Raw genomic sequence first — 22,738 nt, forward strand, 5'->3', positions numbered from 1 at the left:
CACAGTAGGTCCCTTAATTATTCTTATGCCAATCATCAATTTGCTTTAGCTAAGAGGTTTCCCCCTCTCTTTTTGGATTATAAACAAAACGGCTAAAACCCAACCAAAGCCTATGTTCAAAGGCAACAGGACTACAGAAGTTTAAGAACTGAGAGAGGCGGGCTGGGGTGCAGCTCCGTGGCAGAACACTTGCCTCGCATGTCTAGAACCTTGCTGCCAAATTAAAACTTGAAAAACAAAGGTTCTGTTTATTGAAAGTCTTATTTTAAGAGTGTCTCATAGCTTGCCAGTGAGTCAGCCACAGAGGGCATGTGAAGAGAATGTGCACAGCGCTCACAGGTTGGTGTGGGAGACGGGAAGCGGGAGGCTCCGCTCCTCCGGCAGCGGCAGGCGGGAGCGAGGCAGACTGCAGGAGAAGCTCATCTCCCCAAAGTGCTGCTCGCTCTTCAACACCTGCTGCTGGAGCTGAGCACCAGGGGCAGAGATGACCAGGCACCACCTCAAACGAGGGTCCCTTTCCCGTTAGGTTCTGGGGGCTGTATGCTCTTCTGGTCAGTCCTTACTACTCCCAGAGAAGCCGACCCCCCTTGGGAAGCCTCCTTCTTCCTTGGGGCACATTTAGCTTAAGGGGCAAAATGCTGCCCTCAGGCTGCTGTCAGTACAGGAAGACCATGTGCCCAACTTCCGCAGGTGTGTGGGGTATCTTCAATGCAAACGCTCAAAGGGACAATTCACAGGGTTAGGAACTTGAGAGGTGGTGTCCTAATTTGTTAGAGGGTTGCTTTGGACAGTAAGTGGGTTCTGCCCATGGGACAGCATGTGCTGGAAAGCTCACACGAGTCCTTTCCTGACACGACACGGGGAATCAGAAGAGGGTTTATGTCCTGGCTCTGCCACTCCATGCAGTCTGAGGAGGTCATTTTCCCTCTTGAAACCTTGTTTTTTCCCCCCTGCATGACGGGAATTCTACCTATTAAGACCAGAAAATTTCTATGATCCAGAAAATATCTGTTCAATATAAGAATTGAAACTATTGGGGCTCGGAATGTAGCTCAGAGGTAGAGGGCTTGCCTAGCATGTGTGAAGCCCTGGGTCCAATCTCCAGCACCATGCGTGCGCACACGCACGTGCACACACACACACACGCGCACGCGCACACAAAAGAAGGAACTATCATTCGTTCAATGTTTAGGAGGTATGAAGTAATTACTTTTTCCTATACTAACAGAATTTAAGTCTCACAACAACCATATGAGGTGAGTATGTATGTGTCCATAGGTATAATTGTGTGTGTATTTATTTATCACTGTTTCACAGTTAAGAAATGGCTAGAAAATTTCAATCACCAAAAAGCAAAATAACAACTACAACCAAAAACCAAACCAAAACGTCACCACCACCACCAACAACAAAAATAAAATACATATCCTGCTTCTAAATCATGGAATAAAGCCTCTACCAAGATCTGAAAATAAATCCTGTGTTCTTAGTTAGCTGTGCTATTTGGTCTCGGTCAGAGGCTAGCTGTTCTCACAGACACGAACTAATGTCATTAGCAAAGGTCTTTTTCCCCAGGCAGGATCAGAGAATAAATTCAGTCTTGATTTTACAAATGTATGGATTGATAAGAAACTGAGGCAGATTTGGGGAAAAAAAAAAAAAAAAAAAAACGTAAGTTCAGCATTACTCCCACTGGTCCCAGGGAGTATTGGGACTAATTTCAATGGCTGGATTCCTTGATGAAAGAGTCTGAGTCAATCTCAGACAATCTTTTTGGTTTGTTTGCTTTTGGTACTGGTGATGGAACCCAGAGGTACTCTACCACTGAGCCACATCCCCAGACCTTTATAAAATTTGGCTGCTAGAACTTGTGATCCACCTACCTCAGCCTCCTGAGTTGCTGCTCATCTCAGTCTGTCTTAAAGAGAAAATGGTCAGTAACCTTTCACAGTGAACAAGATGCAGATGGATATTTGGGAAAGAGTTTTGGAGACAGACTGGTTCAAATCTCAGTGACTTTGGTTATCATGGGACAAGTTCCCCAAAACTTCAAGTTTCCTTATCTGTAAAATGAGCATGGTCACGAAACCTGGCATGCAAGGGCACTTAATACAGAACACCAACATGGCCACTAAGATTTCAACTTTTCTCAAAGTCAGGAGCAAATGGAATTTTATCTGCTTCTCCTCTCCAACCCTGGGGGAGCTTTCAGCAGTGTGGACTTGTAACTGAAATGCTCAAATCCACTTCTAAATAGAAGGTGGTGCTGCATGGGGAGGAGAAAGATACTTTTTTTTTCTCTCTCTAAGGAAATCTGAGTTTCTTGCCTTTGTCACTATCCAGCTGATCCTTACCGTTCGGTGTGGTACCTAACCTCCCACAGGAAGGGGCTCTGGCAGGGTGGGAGAGGCAGAGACTTCAGCTGAGCTCAGGAGAGCTTGGTGTGGTAGATGAGGATGTGAAACCCGAAGGGGCCTTTCTTGCAAAAGAGGGGTGAGAGGATTCCTGGCTGTGTCTGCAGCAGGAAAGGATTCTAGTTTTATTTGCTTGGTCCAGAGAAGATAGAACTGAACTTGTTTCTTTACTTAGCATAGACTAAAGTTTCATGACTGAATAGCAAGACTTAAAAGTAGGGGGTTAAAAAGGTATAATGTACAAGAACCAAACCAGCAGACCAAACTTAGATGAGGGCAGAAAAAGCTCTCTGCGCTCTTTGCCCCTTCTGTTCTTTGGAAAGTTCTGACACCGCTCTGTGGTTGTAAAGTCTCTTGGGCAAATCCTTATAGTGCTGGTATCACACTGCACAATTAACAGGGTTGTCAGTACTGTGGTTTCTTTATGTCTCTTTCCTCTATTAGACTCTGCACAACTTGAGGGGAGTTGTTAATTTCTGCCTCTTGTAGGTGTTGGGGATAGAGTAAGCAATTAATAAACCTTAGGTGATTAAAGAAAGGAGCTCGTGAAGAGTTCTGCGGATAGCCTCAGCTTTGGTTTCTCAGGCAGGGTTTGGGGAACGAGGCACACAGAACGGCAAGAGGAGAAGAGCTTCATCTCTGCACCTCCCCACTTTCCTTGGGTACCTTTGTCCAAGGTGGTATGATGGGTGCTAGGAGCAACGGGCAAGGCAAATGGCTGCTACCTGCATAATTTAGCACTGAGGGAACCTCTCCAGATCAGCGGGTTCCCAGCACACTGAAGTGTGAGGCTCGCTCAGACATTTGTAAATTTCAGGAGGCAAAGGCAGTCACGGGACTGGTGAGTCAGGCAGCTACATGATTTATTAAGCAAAGGTTACAGCACCTGTGCCTTTTTGTCAACAAATCAGGCCCATGCCACACGGAGCGATTCTTCTAATAGCCCAAATGGTAATTTGGTTTTAAATAGCATTTCAGATACCACAATTCTGTTGATGCAGAACAGTGATAGATTTGGGTGTTAGGGAGGAAATGCCTGTTTTTAATATTGTTTGCACTCATTTTTCATTTTAAAGAATTAGTCTTCATTGGAGTTCTGCAGGTTAAGCATTTTATTTGAGCATTCTGATTAAACTAGAACCTGAATCAAAATGAGTTCTTTGCTCGTCCTCCTGTGTGGGAATGGTATTTCTGTTTATAACCTGATGATGAAATCTTGACATTTTTTTTTTCTCTAAATGAATGTCTCTTCTTAAGGGCTCTTGTTTTCAGAGATCAGATTATACTATGGGATGCAAGTGAAGTGGTCACTGGTTTTCTGTTGGAGACAACGGCATGTTCTCTATTATATGCTATCACTTGGTGGAAAAGGCAGGGCATATTAATAGTGTCCAAAGTGATGCAAACACTTTATGGCTAGAGGCTTTTCTGTGTTAGTATCAACCGTCATGGGTGAACGGTCAGTTTCTCAAGATCGGTGGTACTCGGAAGGCAGCAGGGAGGTGGCTGCCTCTCCTGTTGGTGAGGAGCGTCAATGTGGAGGTGGAAGAGGAAGGTGAGAGGCAATGAAAAGCAGAGTGGTGGAGGAGCCAGGTGAAGAATGGGACAGAGGCCTTGCCAGGGACAGACAAAGCCAGGGTGAGATACACAGTGCCACTGGCAGTAGTGTCACAGGAACGCAGCTCAAGGCAAGGCCAGGGCAGGTGATGCTGCCCCAGTGAGGGAGGAATTCTCTGGAGAAAAAAATAAACTGCAAGGGAAGGAGGAGGAAAAATGGCTTTCAATTATCCATGTTATCTTTCCCCACCAATCATTACAGATGATGAATAGGCGCAATAAAAGCCAATATTCAATTTTTCCAATTTACATGGAAAGAAGGCCATAATATATTGTTAAGGGGGAAGAAACAGCAGGCTACCAAACAGTGTATATAATAGGATCTCATTTTTGCAATATTATTTGTATGCATAGAAATGGTTAGAATGGATTTATACAGAAATGTTAACAGTAGGACTACAAGTGATTTTTATTATTTTTCTCATCTGTATTTTCCAGAATTAACATATACCAGGACTGTAATAAGAAAAAGTCAACGTTTTAAAACTTTCTTATAAATTGTTCAGGTTCAGTCAAGGTACCCACTATATGCCAGGCACGAGAATTTGTGCTTTCCTCAGTCAGCACACCATTGCTTTGGTTCCCATGATAAATAGTCCACTCTTCCTGGCTGTTTTGCAGAATTTTGGACTCTTAAGAGATCAGGGGGCTTTAGAGTTTATCTAATGATTACTTTTTTAAATGGTGGTGAAATATACCCAAGCTTTACCATCGTAATCATTTTTACACGTGTGGTTTAGTGGTATTGGACACTTTCACACTGCTCTGCACACATCGCCACCATCTGTCTCCTGATTCTCATCTTGCAAAATGGAAACTCTAACCTTCAAAAGCTAATTCCCCATTTTGTCCTTCCCTCAGCCACTGGCAACCACCACTATACTTACTATTTCTAGTAGTCGACCACTTGAGGTATCTCAGGTAAGTGGGACCATATAGCATGTATCTTTTAGAGAGTGATTTATTTCCTTTACAATAATGTCTTTAAGATTCAGCCACCTCGTGGAATATGACAGAACTTCCTTCCTTTTGAAGGAAGAATACTATTCCAGTTTGTATATAAACCACATTTTAATTATCCATTCATCTGTCGATGGAACACTTGGGTCCTTATTGCAAAAAATGTGTGTGTACAAATATCCTTTTAAAACCTTGCTTTTGATTCTTTTGGGTGCATACTAATAATGAGATTTTAATGCAGTCCCAGAGATAAAAGCGGAGAATATGCCAGTAGTTTTCCTGAGAATTGAGTGTCAATCTCTGTTTGAATATCTCCAAGGAAAAGTGCTCACCAGCTCATGAGGCAGTGTGGTGCAATGATCAGAGAGCATAGGGCTTGGAGTCAGATAAAACCAGCTGCAAATTCTTGCTCCACTACTTACTGTTTTATGTCTTGGGAAAATCAACAATCTTCTAAAGAAGAGGTTTCCATATATATAAAGTGGAGGTAATCTATCCTATTGGGTGGCTAAAAAAATTAGTTGGATAGTGAACCTAAAACACTTAGCACATAGAAAATAGTAAAGATAACATACAATCAAATAACACTTGTTCTTAAAACAGGCCTCAATATTAAATAAAAGCCTGCTTACAATGTCTATGCATTAATTTGGTTTCTTCCCTCTAGGAAAAAAAAAGAACAGAATATATCTTATATAGGATGATGCTTTAGGCATTTTAAGAGCTCTCCACTGGGAACTGGTCTTTGGGAGAAAGGAAGGCCATTTTATCTTGCATATCTTTATGGACTAAAGCACAGGATACTGCTTCTACATTTAGAAAGTTCAAGTATCACCAATTTTTACTTCTCCAGAGTTAAGAAAATAAATTTTGCTTTCCCAGAAAACTCTTCCTATATTTCAATTAACACAAATTTCATGCCTTATAACAAAAGTATCAGTATAGACAAAAACAATACCATGTTCAAATTTTGTTTTTAAAAATTCCTGTGAAAAAGAATTCCTTCTTTGAACTAACGTTCTTCTGAAAGGTAGCATGTATTTATTATTTTATTATCTATATACACACAAGTATCTAACACTTTAAATAGTTCCAGATAGCAGTTTTTTTTTTTTAAAAAGGAGTTAATAAAACACCTTAAATTAAAATATTTAGAGCATAATTTTTACCTCAAGATATATCTATATCTTTGGGAAAAATGACCATTCCATTAGCATAATATCTTATAAGACATTTGGGAATGACTTTCTTCAAGCCAAATGTGGCAGGTGTCACTGTGGTAAGAAGCATTTAAGCTGTTGTCCTCCTGAAGCCAAATATTTAACTGAAACCAAAAAATTCAGCCACAGATGCCAATATTGGGTCTACATGACATCATTCATCCAGATGCGTGGAAAATCTGGATTTTTAAGAATTGAATTTTTGTGGTCAGCATCATGAAGACTCAGTATCCGGGTTAAATAAGGCATTTGAGAAACAAAGTGATATTGGACTATACCACATTTTAATTAGAAATAAATCGAATGGAACACAGGGTACTACTTTAGTGCTGTGAATCACAGTGTATATAAAAAATGCTATATAAAATATAGTCAGGACATTTCAAAGCTGTATTTTTAAGGTTCTTAATGAAGTAACCTGAGCCCACCAGTGCTCTGAGAAAAGAAAGCAGTCATCTAACAGAGAACCACTGGCCACAATTCTCTACCTCTCCTGCACTTGAACACATAAGCCAACAGTACAAAGTCAAAGTATGTTCTATTTTAAAGTTTTCAAGGTAATTATGCAACTTCAAACTCATCAGGAAAGGGTTTGAGTATCTGAAGGTATGGGAAAGTAAGCAAATAACTGGAAGAATTTTATGGGAGGAACCGAATAGGAGACTTTAGTCTCAGATGCCATGAGCAAGCCAGTTTCAGAACAAACAACAGAGGTGGGAAATTCAAGAGTTAACCTCCCCATGCCCTCCAGCTCTCCCTCCTGGCTGGTGCTCTACGTCAGTGGGCCTGCTTAGGTGGAAGGAAGGCTTCAGAGGCCATGCAGTTGAATCTGTGCTGTTGACACAATAAACCAAAGCCCTTTACAGAGGGAGCAAAAAGACTTGGAAGACAAATCTATTAATGGTCATAAGCACCTGGCTATAATTTTACAAACAGATGAATTGTAACAAATTAGGCATCTGGAGATCACACACCCAGGCACTTGCACAAAATTGCTCAGAGACTTTTTCAACCACCACAGAAGAGCCTTATGGAGACAATACTTTTCTTGAGTCAACTATGATAATAAATGGTCACATTCTAATTAGGAAATCAGAGTAGCTTCTTTTCAAAATTTGAATCTAATTCTATTTCACAAAACTCTAAATACCACTACACATATGCTTTAGAACTCGAAAAAGTTGTCCATTGCTTCTCAATTCACAGCAGCCATTCCAAACTTTTTAAAAAGATTCCTTCTCCTTTACCTGTACCACCCTCAAACACACCAGTCTACTGCCAGACAAGCTCTGGACATGCTGCACACGCCTCTCTCAATTGCCTCCCTCCAGAATGACACTCTGTCCTCCCTGCCTGGCTCCTGGCACCCCAAGGCCAGCAGCCACCACTCCAAATGCCAATTTCTGGACCAACACCAGCAACTTAATAGGGCTCATCAAGACTTTCCCCTCTTTCTTTTAGAAAGCTGGTCAGGTTCCTGGGCAACCTATGCTGAATACAGAGGAGTGGCTGGTCCCCCCACTTCCAGCATGCACTCTGAGGTCTCTGCAACAAGGTTCTGTAGGGCCCGCTTCTGTCTGCTTGCATTTAGAGAGCCGTGAATTTTTAGGGGAGCACTGGCAACCTCTCCTCACCACAGCAAAAACAGTCATGGCCCCCAAGGCCTCCTCTTCTACACCCTGAATACCAGAAGCAGAACGCAGGCACATTGTCTATGATTCCTGAGAACACATGGAACCGTGGCTGAAGGGCTGGGAGGGGTGGGGTCAGGAGGAAAGGGGCTGAAGTGGGGCTGGGACGTGCAGCCCGGTGTGCCAGAAGACAAGTTAAAATGCGCCTGATGAATAATACAAGCTGCACCACATACAGAAAAGATGAGAGCGGCCCACCTGTGTCTGTTGAGGGATATTTACAAAGCTTGGATCCCGTGGTCCAACACTGACGAATCGGTTTGCGGGGGAGGTGCTGGGTGTCGAGTAGGCTGTGAAGGGAAGGGACACATGCGTTCAGGAAGCAGCACGAGATTGCACACACAAACAACACCAAAACACACAGTCTCGAGCCTATGCAGCTGATTAACAAGAAATGTGCAAACACTGTAGCCAGCACAGGGCTCTGGCTAGCAAGGGCATTTTAGACAGTCCAAAGGGTGGTGGGGGACTGGCTCCCAATGCCTGCTGGGGTTCAACAATGTCAAATTGATGCTCAGATGAGCTGTCCTCTCCTTCCATCATACGAATTAGAACATGCAGGACATTTGCCAAGTATTCTTTCTACATTAAACACAAGCTTCTGGGGTTAGAATGAGATATCCTGATCTTTAGAGCACAGGGAGAAAGAAATTAAGGAGGAAGGGGAGGAACACAGTTCATTTACAACCTTGCTTTCCATATGGTTACACTCCCCAACGTCATTAACTGATCCTGCGTCTCTACCTGGAAGAGAGGTCCTTATAGGAGAACTGATGGGTTCTCCAGGAGGGAAGTGGAAAACCATTTAGAACCAGTTGCCTTTGTAGGCTCAGTGGAGTGTCCAGAATATTTATGATGCCCAAAATGTGCTTAAAAATCTTCACATTGGTCATATTCCCTTCCTAGATTCCTTCTGACAGGCACAAACTGTATGACCCAATGTAACTGAAGACAGCTCACGGGGACCTCAGGTGCCACAGTTCATTCTGCTATCCTTTCCACAGCACGTGGGGGGTTTCTTGTTGGATGTTATGTTTATATTTAAAAGCTCCTCTAGCGAGAAAAAAAATTCAGTGGCTTTGGGGTCTTGGTTCATAAATCCAAATGTACGTTTTGTTTTCTGGTGTCCTGTGATTCATTTTTTTTTTTTTAACCACAAACTCCAAGGATTTATTTCATATCCTTTGTCTAGTCTAGAATCTTTGGACTATTGTTTAAAATAATTCTAGATTTCTTAATATTCATGAAACACCTGTATTTTTTGTACTACCTCTAGTACACACATCTGAAAGACAAAAAGGATTTCTACTTTCTAAAAACACAGATTTTCCCCCTGATTGACATGATCTGCTTCTCATATTTTGATTTTCTGTTTCTTAGAAAACTGCTCATACTTCTTGTTCCTCTTGTTAAACACATCTAGGGATAAAATTTCCACCAATGTGGTTCAACTCCTATTGGTCATCTCTGTGGACATGGCTATGCTGGTGTTAAACGTGACAAAGAAACAGAAGGGCCCTCTGATGTGTACTGCAGGAAAACTTCGGTTGCAACTGTATTTGTTTTAGGAAGATTTATCTAGAAGTGACTTATATAACATGATCTAAATGTGCAGTGTGTTGTTTGGTGAATCTACTGAGGTCCTTCCCACCTTATTCTATGTCACACTAGTGTGAACAGAGTTGAGAAACAGCTCTGCATGAAGCCCTCCTACAGGTGCCCCTCACTCACTGGTATGGGGGAAATTTCATTTTTAAAGTTCAGTAGAATACTCTACTGTTTCTCTCCGCCCCTGGCTTTGCTTTGATACATTTTAAGAAATATCAGCACAGTTCCCTATTGAAAATGATGGGCTATAATCAACTGATAGCATATTCACCTGCTGCTAGAGGACAAAGGGGATGAAGAAGAGATAAGGAGGAAGCTAGTAGGTGACATGACCTGTCGAACTTGTTAGTGGTTAGAGAAAAAATGTTCTGTTCATACATGAGCAGGCAGGTAGGTTAAAAATGTATGAAAAGCAATGAAGGTATGTTAAAGAACCAAGACTGAGTGATTGATGACGGATGCTGAAATAGGAGCCTGTAGTTGATGGTCCTGGTCAAACTGCTTGCATGAGTTGGCTGCTTATTCTAGGTATAGCAGAATTTTGCAGAATTTCCTAGACGTTTTTGCCACACTGGTAACACCACAAACAAGTATGATTATGGATCCCAGCATTCCAGCGTACCTGCCATTTGGGGTGCAGGAACATTCTTTGGTGAAGACAGTTCTCTGGTGACCATAGCAAGCTTACTTAAGTGGGAGAGGTATTTGTACTATACCTCACTATCTACTTTTGCTTGACCTAAATTTCACCATTTGAAAGACGGTTCAGCATACAAATAATTTAACTACCCAGGATCACAATGAGGCTAAGTAGATATTCCTTTCTTCAATCACAGGACACAACTTGCAGTCTTGGTTTCAGAACATCCCAGAAAGCCTTTAACTCTTGAGGACCACTAAAGCTGCTCCAAAGGTTATTCTGGTTATTAAAAATGACAGCAGTGGATGGGTGAGTGGCACACGTCTGTAATCCTAGTGGCTCAGGAGGCTGAGGCAGGAGGATTGCAAGATCAAAGTCAGTCTCACAACTTAGCAAGGCCCTCAGCACAAGACCCTGTCTCAAAATAAAAAATAAAAAGGACTGGGGATGTGACTTAGTAGTTAAGTACCCTTGGGTTCAAAAAAAAAGGCAGTGTTGAGAGAGGTAGTAGGGTTCGCATTCTTGAAAAAATGTTAAGTCTTAAGACTATAAACCTGAAAAACGTGGGCACCTAAACCTTGGGAAATTTACTCTGTAGAAAGTGAACTTCTGGGGAGAATCATGGATACAGGAAAAACAAGGGGAGGAAGGAAGAAATTCTGACTCATCTCCCATTATTATAGTGACAGCAGGCAGGGTGCTCCCCTCTAACAGGATGTAGTTCCAGAAAAGACAGGACATAAATTGAATCTGATCTTCTCAAAGAAACTGTGGAATTAGGGAGTGACAGTACTGAATGAAACCTCAGTTCAAACTTTTTATTAAAACAACCACATATACCATAGTGAATCGAGGAAAGGGGGCAATGTAGTAACTAATTACATACAATTGTGTTTACTAGGAATAGTATGTCACATTCAAATCCTTTTTAATTGTAATTCTTGCCCTATTTATAAGGGCAGTAATCCAAATGTTGCAGGAAGAGCTGCAGGAAACCATGAGATAGATAGATCTATCTATCTATCTATCTATCTATCTATCTATCTATCTATCTATATATCAGAAAAATTACTGTAGATATTTTGTAGAATTCTGGAGGAGAGATTCAGGGGCAATTGATAACTTTTTGTTCAAGTAAACAGGGAAATAAGTTTGGCCATGTAATCTCATTGTAAAAGTCCTCATGGCAAACATGAGTGTTAGAAGTCAAATTATTGGGCTGGGTTGTGGCTCAGTGGTAGAGCACTTGCCTAGCACATGTGAGGCACTGGGTTCAATCCTTAGTACCATACATAAATAAATAAAATAAAGGTCCATCAACAATTAAACATATTAAAGAAAGAAATCAAATTATTATTTGGCTGCCTCTGAAATAGAAAGTATTTTTAATAGCCATTTTACCTACATTTATAATTTTCTATGTCCCATTTTCCTAACAGTATGGAAGAACATCCCTATAAGAAACTTCTACCAGTTTTTATTTGCACTAATGTGATCGGATTTTTTCTCTCTCTCAGGTATTTCTTCACATTATCCAAGAGTCTTAGTTTAGCCTTCAGCACAGCAGTAAGTATAAAACTTCCAAACTAGAATTTTATCTCATGTTCAGAAAAATCACATTCTTCTGTGTTACCCCCCTTTTGTAAGCACTGCTAATCCTATAAACCTTCACTGTGCTATATGGCCCTGCCTCAGGAAGATCAGCTGGAGAAATGGTTCAAGAACAACTCTCCATAAGCAATAAAGAGTTCTACAGGAACTCTGAGGGTACTAGGATCTGTCTGTCTCTAGGGAGGGACATGGTGGGGTAGAGAGGGAGAGAGGGGAGGTCCCTGCAGCACTCTTTCCTTAAAACCCTGCAGGTGTCCCTGGGAGTACATGGTAACAGTGACCTCAGAAATGGACATAGTAACTGCCCTCTAGCCAAACAAAACTCTAGTTGTTGTTCTCGACATGCTGGTTTCTTCTCTTGTATGTTTGTTTTTCTTTGTCTGAATAAGAAGAAATAAGGATTAGGCTAGACAAAGGGAGAGAAGGGAAGGGAGAGGGGAGGGGAATAGGAAAGACAGCAGACTGTAAGACTGTATCGGACATAACTTTCTTATGTTCATGTATGAATACGTGACCAGGGAAACTCCACATCATGTACAACCACAAGAATGGGATCCTAATTAGAATATGTTATACTCCATGTATGTATAATATGTCAAAATATAGTCTACTGACATGTATATCTAAAAAGAACAAATAGCAAAAAAAAAAAAAAAAAAAAAAGAAGGAATAGGGAATGTATCTGGATAAAGGAATCATAATATTTCCAGCATTAGTGAATTAGTGTTGTCTGTAGGAGTCTTCATTCAACAATTATATATGGCTATGTTAAAATTTTGTTTTGTTTTTGGTACTAGGGATTGAACTCAGGGGTGCTTTACCACTGAAATACATCCCAAGTCCTTTTAATTTTTAAAAATTTTGAGACATGGTCTTGCCAAGGTGCTGAGGCTGGCCTTGAACTTGAGATCCTCTTGCCTCCATCTTCTGAGTCACTGGGATTACAGGCATGCACTACCATTGGCAGTGCACTGCGGTCAGTGCATTTTGAATGGAGATGCTTAGCAGTTTCCTATCTTTGGAAAAAATATGACTGAAGAAAAAGACATTAAAATATTTGTACCAATGTTGATTGATGTTTCCTGTTAATGAAGTCACCCAAATCTGATAAACTAGAAACTGGGAGTCTGCATTGCTTGCTCTGAAAATAGGCAGTTTTAAAGGTCTAGTTTAGCCATCATTAAAACCCATGTGACTGAAGAAGGCAGAAAAGAGAGAAAAATCTAGATTTCTATGTAGAGGTTAACTAAAGAAGAGCTGCCTTTTTAATGAAGACCCCTCTGTGGTCCCAGGCTGTCCCTGGGAGCCTGAGAGGTGGCAGCTCCTCCCGCCATGGGCTTCGGGGTGGGAAGTTGGAATAAGCACAGAGAGAAGCACCTGGGCAGAAATGCAAGAGACCCCCGTGAGCTTTGAGGGTCTGGGTGTCCTTCAGACTGGAAGTGATGAAGTCCCCTAGACCCTGAGGGGATGGCCTAGCCACGGATGCTAAGAGGGATGAGAAATTTGTCTTATTTTGTCAAAGCCTCCAACTCCATGCAAGTAGTGAGCGCCACTCTTCCCTTCATTCCCACAGACTCCACGAAGTCTAAACTCTGGAGTGCATCAGAGTGAAATGTTAATACGTTCACATGTTCTCTCTTGTTAACCAAAAGATACTTATTCCAGGACTCGCCATATGCCAGCCTCTGTTCTGAGCATTACTGAGGTACAAAGGTGACTAAGATATCCTCAGAACGTGAGAGCCTGCTGGGGAGACACAAGTTCAGAAAATGAGAATATGAGTGTCTAAAAGAAATATAAACAAAAATCTGTGAAGTGTTAAAAGATAGCCAAGTGACCCACAGTAGGAGGAACAGAAAGGGCTTTGTAGAAGGGATGGAAATGGCTTTTGAGACAGCTGTAAAGGAGCGTAGGCTGACAGGCTTCCAGGGACTGGAGGTCCCAGAGGAGGCAGCATGAGCAAGGTAGCCATGGCAGGGAAGGGGCTTCGACTGCTAGGGAAAGAAGGAAAGATGGGACCCAAGAATTATGTTTTACCACACAGCAAGAGAAGGCAAACTTTTAAGGACGATAAAATTTGAGACTCTAACACCATGGAAGTAGAGCGCATCCATTCTCTCAGAGATGATGACAAATATCAGAGGCCTGAATATTTGAAATAAGAAGGGGGAAGGCCTGTTAAATTTAAGAGGAATAAATAATTTATAAAGCAAGCAAAGATATCAAATTTGGATTCGAGGCGCTCGTGGGGCACCCAGACACCCTTCCATGCACACCTTCTCCTTCACGCAATACACAGTTCATGTGTTCCTTCATCTTCAAAAATCTACAGGGGGTCACCCTCTAAAAATAACTAGTCAAAGTTCGATTTCACTCAAAATAGATTTTTCTCCCTGCTCAGGAATGTGCTAGTCAAAAGTCATCAAAACAAGTTCAGGAACACAGAATCCTATGTATCCAAATTGTAGTCTTAAATGCTCATCAGTGACACTTGACAGTGAAGGGAACATGTGTGGAGAGCAGGTCACAGTTTCAATCTGTGAGACGATTTAAATATATAATAGAAATGGTGTTCCAAATCTTTAGCTTCACTGCCACTTTTTTTTTTTTTTGGAGGGGGGTGGGGTGGGCCTATGAGAAAATTTTCATTTCTCAAAAACAAAAAATTCAGAAACTGTTAGAAAATAGATTAGCTAATTTCTGAAGAGAACCATTACAATCAAAACTCATTTAGAGACTTCAACAACACTACTTCCTGCAAGGTCATAAAAGAATGCTGCAGAATACTGCAGCATTTCTCCTTCAAAGAAATCTATCAATATTGACTAGTTTATAGGGCCTGGCTTCGCATTATTAATGTCATTATATAGCTGGAGAAACACACGTGTTATAGCATGGGAAAGCACAGCCTTTGAGAAGCCTTTTGAAAACACAGCCTTTGCTTACACACAAACCAGTCCTCAGAGATTTAGAAATCCTGTGGAGTGGATATTGTGGTTCTCCTCCAGATGTTTGGAATCCAGAACCAACCACACCGAATTTCCATTATTTTGATCACATCTGTGCAGTTGGTTACCTCATTCTATTATCTCTGCAAATCTTTTGTCTTTACAAACAAGTTACCGACAACAACAACAAAGAAACACAGGCTTCAGGGCATGGAATTAAAGCCTCCTTATCGCTAGTAAATTATTATAGATCAACATACCCACGAGCTTCCTTCCTGAAAAGCTAATGAATTCTAACTTCAATATATTAGCATTACTTAACATGTATGCTAACAATTTGCATGGAGTTCACAAAAATTCTGAGAAAAAGCAATTCAGCCAGATGGCTGGGCTCTGCTAGCATTTCTACCTGTATTAAGGATTCTCAGGGAAGTGGGTCTCAAGCTATATATCATGATTTGGGATAAAATGGAGAAAGGGAGGTACAAGACATTTCACATTCTTGTGTGTACACCAAGAGAAGTGACCGGAGCAACTTCTAAACTGCAGATGCTTTAACCTTGTTATCAAAATCTGTGCACTAAGGAGGGCCTTCGCATAAGGACTTCCCACACACACTGTATTCAGACTGCCTATAACGCCCTATTGTCATACTAATTTTTAGAGGATGAAAATGCACTTTGTTTCTTTCCATTTCCATTTATTTTTGATGGCTAATCCAAATTCTATAACTGGCATTTATTTTTATGAGTATGTTGTCTGTTGTTTCAATTGATAGAACATATTTATTGATCAGAAGCAACCACGTAAATGAGTGGGCACAGGTGAAAGTTATATTAAATAGCCACAGGGAACAGACCCTGGATTCAGTTAGGGTTTGCTAAAAAAAGAAATTCAGATCAATATATTGGATCGCTCTTTTTTGAAAGGCTTCTGAGGCCTCCCAAAAGGCAGTGTAACTCTGGAAACTTACTTCTGGGAATTTATTCTCAACACACACTAGAAATACAGATAAAGATTTATGCTCCAAGATGTTCATTACAGCATTACTTATAAGAGCAACAAATGAGAAACAACTTATAAGTTAATGCTTCATCCACACATTGGAATACTTTGCAGCTATTAATAATGTTTTAAAGTAATAGTTAATGACATCACAACATGTTTATAATATGGAAATAAAAACCAGTTTACAAAACTATATATACACACACACACATACTCACATATCATGATCAATTATGATTAAAGCACATATAGAAAATGATTGGAAAATATGCATGGGAAATTATCTCTGAAGAGTGGAATTATGGATGATTTTTAAACATCTTCTAATCTTAAAATAAGCATAAATAAATCTGAAAATCTCAAATTTTATACATATATATGGGCAGTGAGATGTAGTCAGTAGAAAATTAATTTGAGAAAGAGAAAATCTTGGATGAAATCTGTTTGTTCTCTTACTGGTTAAGCCAGTTAACCTCTTGGAACTTCTCTATGTAAAGAGTCTAGCATAATAAACATTTACTCCAATTTTCTGAGCGCTTTTACCCTTCTGTGAATGTTTAACAGGCTATGCTTTCTGTAGGAGTGTGCAGAGGCTTCTTTGACAAGTGGGAAAATCTCTGAATTCCTCTGAATATAAACAGGTCTCAGTTTCAAACTGTGCTTTGTATTAAAACAATTGAAAACAAGGCAAAAATTATTTTATCAGGGATTACTGATTCCAAAATTTGATTACAGGAATTATACCTCCAAGATAACTGCCTCCCAACAATTAAAAAAGATAACACTCAAGCCTCTTAAGGGTTAGTGTTATCAGACTCACAAGCAATTTGTAAGGGTATAACTTAAGCAACCTTTCGAAAGGCAGTTTGGTAATATGTCTCAAGAGAAATGTTCATACCATTTGCATTAGTAACTCTAGTTCTAGAAGTCTATTCCAAGGAAATTATAGAGTTGGAGGAAAAAAATCTCAGGATATGCTGGAGGCATATTCCCTGGGTTGGAACAAAGAGATTATCCTAGCAGGGACACAGGTGTATATATAAGGTTTAAAATTTTATTTTACAAGTTACTATGAGTAAGAAAAGATATATAATGCTAATTAAGAAAACACCATACTAAATATTACATTCATTGTGATCACAACCATTTTATATGTGTGTGTACACTAAAAAAAGATGGGAAAAAGAAGAATATTAACTGTAGTTGATTATGGGAGACTATAATTTTCCTTTATATTTTCCAACAAAATGTCACGTATTACCTTTATAAGAAAAAAAATCTTAAAACTCATCTGTCATCTGAAAAAGTAAAACACTAAGACTAACACAAGGCCTGAAAAGGTTATGGTAACCCAATGAATGTCACCATCCATTGTTCTGCTCCTTCAGTCATTCTTTCTTTGTGAAACTCATCTCTTAATCTCTTTTTTCCTGCTCTGGTTCCTGTGTCTTTCATCTAAATCAATGTACCCAAGATGTTGTTACTCTTGAAATAATAAAAAAGGTTTTTTACAGAGTGCCTTAGGCCTTTTAAAGGAAAGCTGCATGATATTACACCTCTAACTACAGTTCTGTCCTGGTAAAGCAGAAAGTACCAGGCTTCAGACTCCACCAGACTTGGGTTTGAAACTTGGCTCAGTTTTATCTTCTTTAAGAGGGTTCACAATTCCAATTTTGCAGTTATACTAACAACTGTACTTAAGTTAATGCATATGAAAATACCCACCAACATGCCTGATTTCCAATAATCCCTTTTACTCTCCCTTTACACATTAAACAATTTTAAAATGGGACTGTACTCAAATAAAAATGCTCTGAAAAATCTTTATAACAAATTATGATTTAAGATAGTACATGTACATTTGTATTCAATGGGTTCCTAAAGCAGGGCCTGTGACCAAATAATGGTTACTATGAATGAAAATGTTAACCTTACACTGAATTCTGCTTTCAGGGAGGGGAAAAGAATATTATTCTTTACCAGAAAGATAATATATTTTTAAAATTTTTTTTAGCCATAGATGGACACAATAACTTTATTTTATTTATTTTTATGTGGTGCTGAGGATCAAACCCAGTGCCCCACGCATGCCAGGCAAGGACTCTACCACTGAGCCAAAACCCCAGCCTGATAATACATTTTTGTTATCACACTCCAAATTCAGTCTATAGCTAAAAGCGAGATGTATGAAAACCGCCAAGGATTTTACAGAGCTCTCAATGTGTGAGTATGTGATTTTGGTCACTGTTACCATTGAGGTATAAACAAGATTATTAGCTCATAAGGCAAGATATTACAAGAAATGAAGAAATCATTTTGTTTGGTATAGAAGGGTGATTTAAAACTTAGTGTCTTTCATTTTCATTGGATAAGGCACCAAAAATCATCCCCCTACAACTGTACCTTCTTCCTGCAGTCAGCCGCTGTTACCAGTCCCTGCCCTCAACACAGTGAACTGAGCCCCCACGCGGCCCACACCTCTCAGCACTTGCCTTTGCTGACTTCATATAGCTCAGATTATTCCATGACTTCAGACAGACCTGTTTCTTTATTTTAAAGAGTTCCTAATATATCACACTTACATTAGTGTATGTTTAGGTTACCAATCTTTCATTATTATTGATGTTACAATGAAAACTTTAGGTACAACTTTGCTTATATGTCCAACTACATGCATAGTGAACACTTAAAATCTACACACAGCTATAAATTTTATATGTCAACATTTAATACTTGTTATAAAATTTGTATACAATTGCATATATGTATGTGTGTTTGTGTGTGTGTGTGTGTATGTGTGTGCGCGTGCGCGTGTGTGTGCACATAGATACCAAATTGTCCTCTAAACAGGTTGAACCTATTTGCAGTGCTCTAATGGTATAGGAAAGTTCCATGTTTACCAATAAGATACTTTTAATCTTTGCTAATCAATAAAAATATCTTTTAAATTTTAATTTGTATTGTTCTTATATTACACAATTGGTAAATCTTTTAAATGTTTTCCTTTTCTCCATTTATATCATTTTCTTGTATTTCTACTGAATTGCTGGCTGTTTCTTTCTGACTTTAAAAAGTATATGTTAGCTGACAGCAGTGCCACATGCCTGTAACCCCAGCTACTCAGGAGGCTGAGGTAGGAGGCTGCAAATTCAAGGTCAGCCTGGGCAACTCTGTGAGACCCTCTGTCAAAATACAAAACACAAAAGGGCTGGGGATGTAGATCAGTAGTAGAGCACTTGCCTAGCATGTCTAAGACCTTGGATTCAATATCCAGTATCACACACTCACACATAATGTTTTATATATTAAATGTAATATATAAATAATTTACATATGATGATATATAATACATATACACATGTGTGTGACACACACATATATAATACATACACATATATATCTATTATATATAATATGTAAATCAATATATAATATATAAAGTTTATTATGTGTATTTATAATATGTAAAAATATTTATATTGTGTGTGTGTATATATATATATATATTGCATAATTTAGCCTTTTGTCACATATGTTTTGATTTATTTTTCTACTTTACCATTTGCTTTCAACTTTGTTTATGGTGGTTTTTTTTCTGTGCATAAATTTTGGACACATTTAGAGTAGAATTTATCAGTCTTCCCCTTCACAGATACTGAGTTTTTGTATTCTTTAGAAAGGTCTTCTTCTCTTCAACATTATGTTTGTCCTACATTTTCTTGGGGTATTTTGTGGTTTAATATTTTGTTATATTTTTTGTTCTAGAGGAAATTTAGTTTTGAGTGAGGATTTTTTTTCCAGATTGCTACTCAAGTTTTCCCAGTACACTTTACTAAATCCCTTTCCCTCTTCTGAAATGCCACTGTAATCACAGAAAAGAATATTCAATGTATTGGGGTCTTTTTCACAATCCTGAAAATATAAAAAAACTAAAATATAAAGGGATAGAAGCAGCACTGATACAAGGATTAAAATCAATGTGCAAAGAGAGCCAAGCAAACTTCGCGTGCACTGCCTGAGAGCAGACATTGACTTAGAGCTGTTCAAATGATGTTCTTAGAACTCTTCCATATCCTGTCTGTGGTGTTAGCTACAAGTATCGATGATGTTATAAAAACTTAGAGAACTGCACAACAGGGGGAATTTTATTGAATGTAAATTTAAAAATCAAAAAAGAATGTCTTAACATCAGTAATGAAGTAGTATTTCGTGAAAAGAAACCATGAATTCACTTCTTTCTCTCTCCTCCTTCCTTTCCTTTTCCTTCCTTCCCTCCCTACCCACTCTCTTCTCCTCTCCCTTTCCTCTCCTCCCTCCCTCCCTTCCTTCCTTTCTTCCTTCCTTCCTTCCTTCCTTATAATCTACTACTTCTTCTCTGAACAAGGAAAACATTGTCTTTGTGTATCTTCACAAATCTTTTGCTTTTCTTTCTGCCTGCTAATAAGACATACTTCCATCATGAGAAACCAATTCATACTAAAGTATAAATGACTGCCAACATCTTCCTCTATATAGGGTTTACACTGGGTCGGGGGGCAGTTTTGGGGTAAGGATTCAGCTAAAGCAAAGATCCTCATGCCACAACCAAGCATAAAAATTCCAGGTTCAAGGTGGCTGGATGTGAATCATGTCTCTACAACCCCTTTCTAAGTGACCTTCAGAAAGTTACATCTCTCCATCCCTAGTCCTTCTCAATTAGGGTAACAAGAGAATTTATTTTATGTAATTAAAATGAGAATGAAATGAGATAATACACATAACAAACATTTTCAAGAGTGCCAGATAGTAAGAGCTAACTACTTCATTGTTGCTATTAATTTCAGACATGAGCAGGCAGTTGTGGCTTCTCATATAACCAGAAATCTGGTCACTGCCTTGTCATTTGTTCAGTTACAGGACGAGGCAGTAGGAAGAGCACAGGAGGCCTGTGTTTGAGTCTCTACAACCACCATAAGGGTCTAATCTTGGGGGAAAGTAATCTCCATTTTCTTTTCTTTTTGTACCAGGGATTGACTCAGAGGTGCTTAACTACTGAGCCACATCCCTAGTCCTTTTTATGTTTTATTTTGAGATGGAGTCTTGCTAGGTTGCTGAGGGACTCACTAAGTTGCTGAGGCTGGCTTTGAACTTGCGATCCTCCTGCTTCAGCTCCCCAAGTCACTGGAAGCATGCATCACTACACTCAGTTAGTAGCCTCCATTTTCCAATCCGTTTCCTTGTCTATAAGATTCTGACCTCACAGGAGTCTTAGAAAGGCTGAATAAGATAATATATGTTTGTAAAAAGCTTTACTAACCTAAAAGCATCCAATATGTGTTGATTATACTAGAAAATCTCCATCTCAGTCACAGATTATTATTATATCCTTGGTTAAAACACTCATAGTCATTCATATAATGAACCTGTAGAAGATTCATTGAAGATATAAAAGTAACTAATAAAGGTAACTTGCCATTACATACTTCTATAGAATTCTAGTTAAAAGTTCACAGTGAAGAAGGCATGGGCAAAAAATGTTTATGAGTCTTTTACGCATTTTTAAATTGAGTCTTTGTGTTCCTAATTAATTAAAAGAGAAAAATATGCATAGTTTATCTTCCATCATAATTCAAAAGCACTTTTTTTCTTTTCATTATAATTCTAGGCTCAGATGCCAATCTTCATTTCAGAAAAAAAAAATGTGGAAAAGTCCATTTTTATAGTATGATCTTGGTCCCAATATACTGTACCAAATTGGATCATATAGTACAATTAACAAAAAGAAGAGTGTGTTGTGAATTTTCATGCTACAAATAGACCTAAATATAATAAAAGATTTTTCTTGTTCTTAAGCTGTTGTCCTCAGGACTCCTAGAGAAACTCGTTTATTGTATTACATGCTTGAAAAGGAGTTCTTTATCAATTAATGAGATGATGTGCACAGAAAAACTCAGTAACTGTACAGTAAACTGCACAGGAAACTGCCACAGGCAGGATGTTCCTGTGAGCAGTCTCAGCAATAAGATGTCTAACAGGCATCTCAGAAGTAACCTGGTTTCTACCCTCACCCAGAGCTGCAGGGCCGTTTTCCTATCTCAGTTTATGGCAACTCCATCCTTCCAGTTGCTCAGATCAGAATCCAGCAATCATCATTGATTTCTTTCTCTTTTTTCTCAATCCACATTGAATGCATCAGCAAATCCTGTTAGCTCTACCTTTTGAATGTCTGGAACCCCACCATGGCTCACCACCCTGACTGCTCCCACACTGGTGCGGGTCATTAGAAACTCTTGCCTCTAAGATTGCAACAGTGTCCCCTCCAACCTGACCTCTTTCTGTTTTCTGCACCGTATCTACCCGTCCCTAACTTACTAATGCACTTAGATTTTGATTATTGTTTGTCCCTTCCTGCTGGAACGCAATTTCTACCAGGGCGGGAAATTCTCTGTTTCATTCATTTTTGTATCTCTTGGGCCTAGAATAGTGGCTGGCAAGTAGAAGACACTCATTATATGTATTGATAAGAAACAGCTTCTTAACTGGTCTCCTTGCTTTCATTCTCACCTCTGGCAATCTATTTTCAACAAAGCCTTTGAGTGTTTCTATTACAATCCAGCCAGCAATACTCCTCCTCTGTTCCCCATCTCACCGGGAGGAAATGTCAAAGTCCTGACAAGGATCCTTTATGATTTGCATTCCCAGGCCTGCAATCACATCCTCACTACCTCTCTGACCTCCTGCAAGGCGCGGTTCGCTCTTGCTGTCTTTACTTCCCTTCAACACACCAAGCTGCCTCGCACTGGCTATTCCTCTGCCTGCCTCCGGCTCCTGGTTCCCTGCTCACCCCTTCAGCTCTTTGCTCTAACTTCTCCTCTTACAGCCTACCTACCTTTTACACTTACTGTTTCAGTTGTTGTCTTTCTTCCCTCTAGAGAATAAAAGCTCCAAAGTCAGCATTTTTATCTCTTCTATTCCTTGTAGAAGCCTAGTACCTAGGGAGTTCTTGGCACACAGCTGGTGCTCCATGAATTTGTGCTGAATG

General features: G+C 39.6%; 1 protein-coding gene across 5 annotated transcripts in view; it reads right to left on the reverse strand.

The window, feature by feature from the left end:
* Nucleotides 1–22,738, reverse strand: part of Nfia (nuclear factor I A) — a 354,467-nt gene that overhangs the window by 22,293 nt on the left and 309,436 nt on the right. For 4 of the 5 annotated variants that reach the window (XM_047553764.1, XM_047553773.1, XM_047553745.1 and 1 more), the window contains one exon: nt 8,101–8,192. The exons of the other annotated variant lie outside the window; for it this stretch is intronic. In XM_047553764.1, coding sequence (XP_047409720.1) covers nt 8,101–8,192 — 92 coding nt within the window. The remainder of the gene's footprint in view (nt 1–8,100; nt 8,193–22,738) is intronic. 5 annotated transcript variants of the gene reach the window in all.

The sequence above is a fragment of the Sciurus carolinensis genome, chromosome 1 (assembly GCF_902686445.1).
Source record: "Sciurus carolinensis chromosome 1, mSciCar1.2, whole genome shotgun sequence".
Lineage (NCBI taxonomy): Eukaryota > Metazoa > Chordata > Mammalia > Rodentia > Sciuridae > Sciurus > Sciurus carolinensis.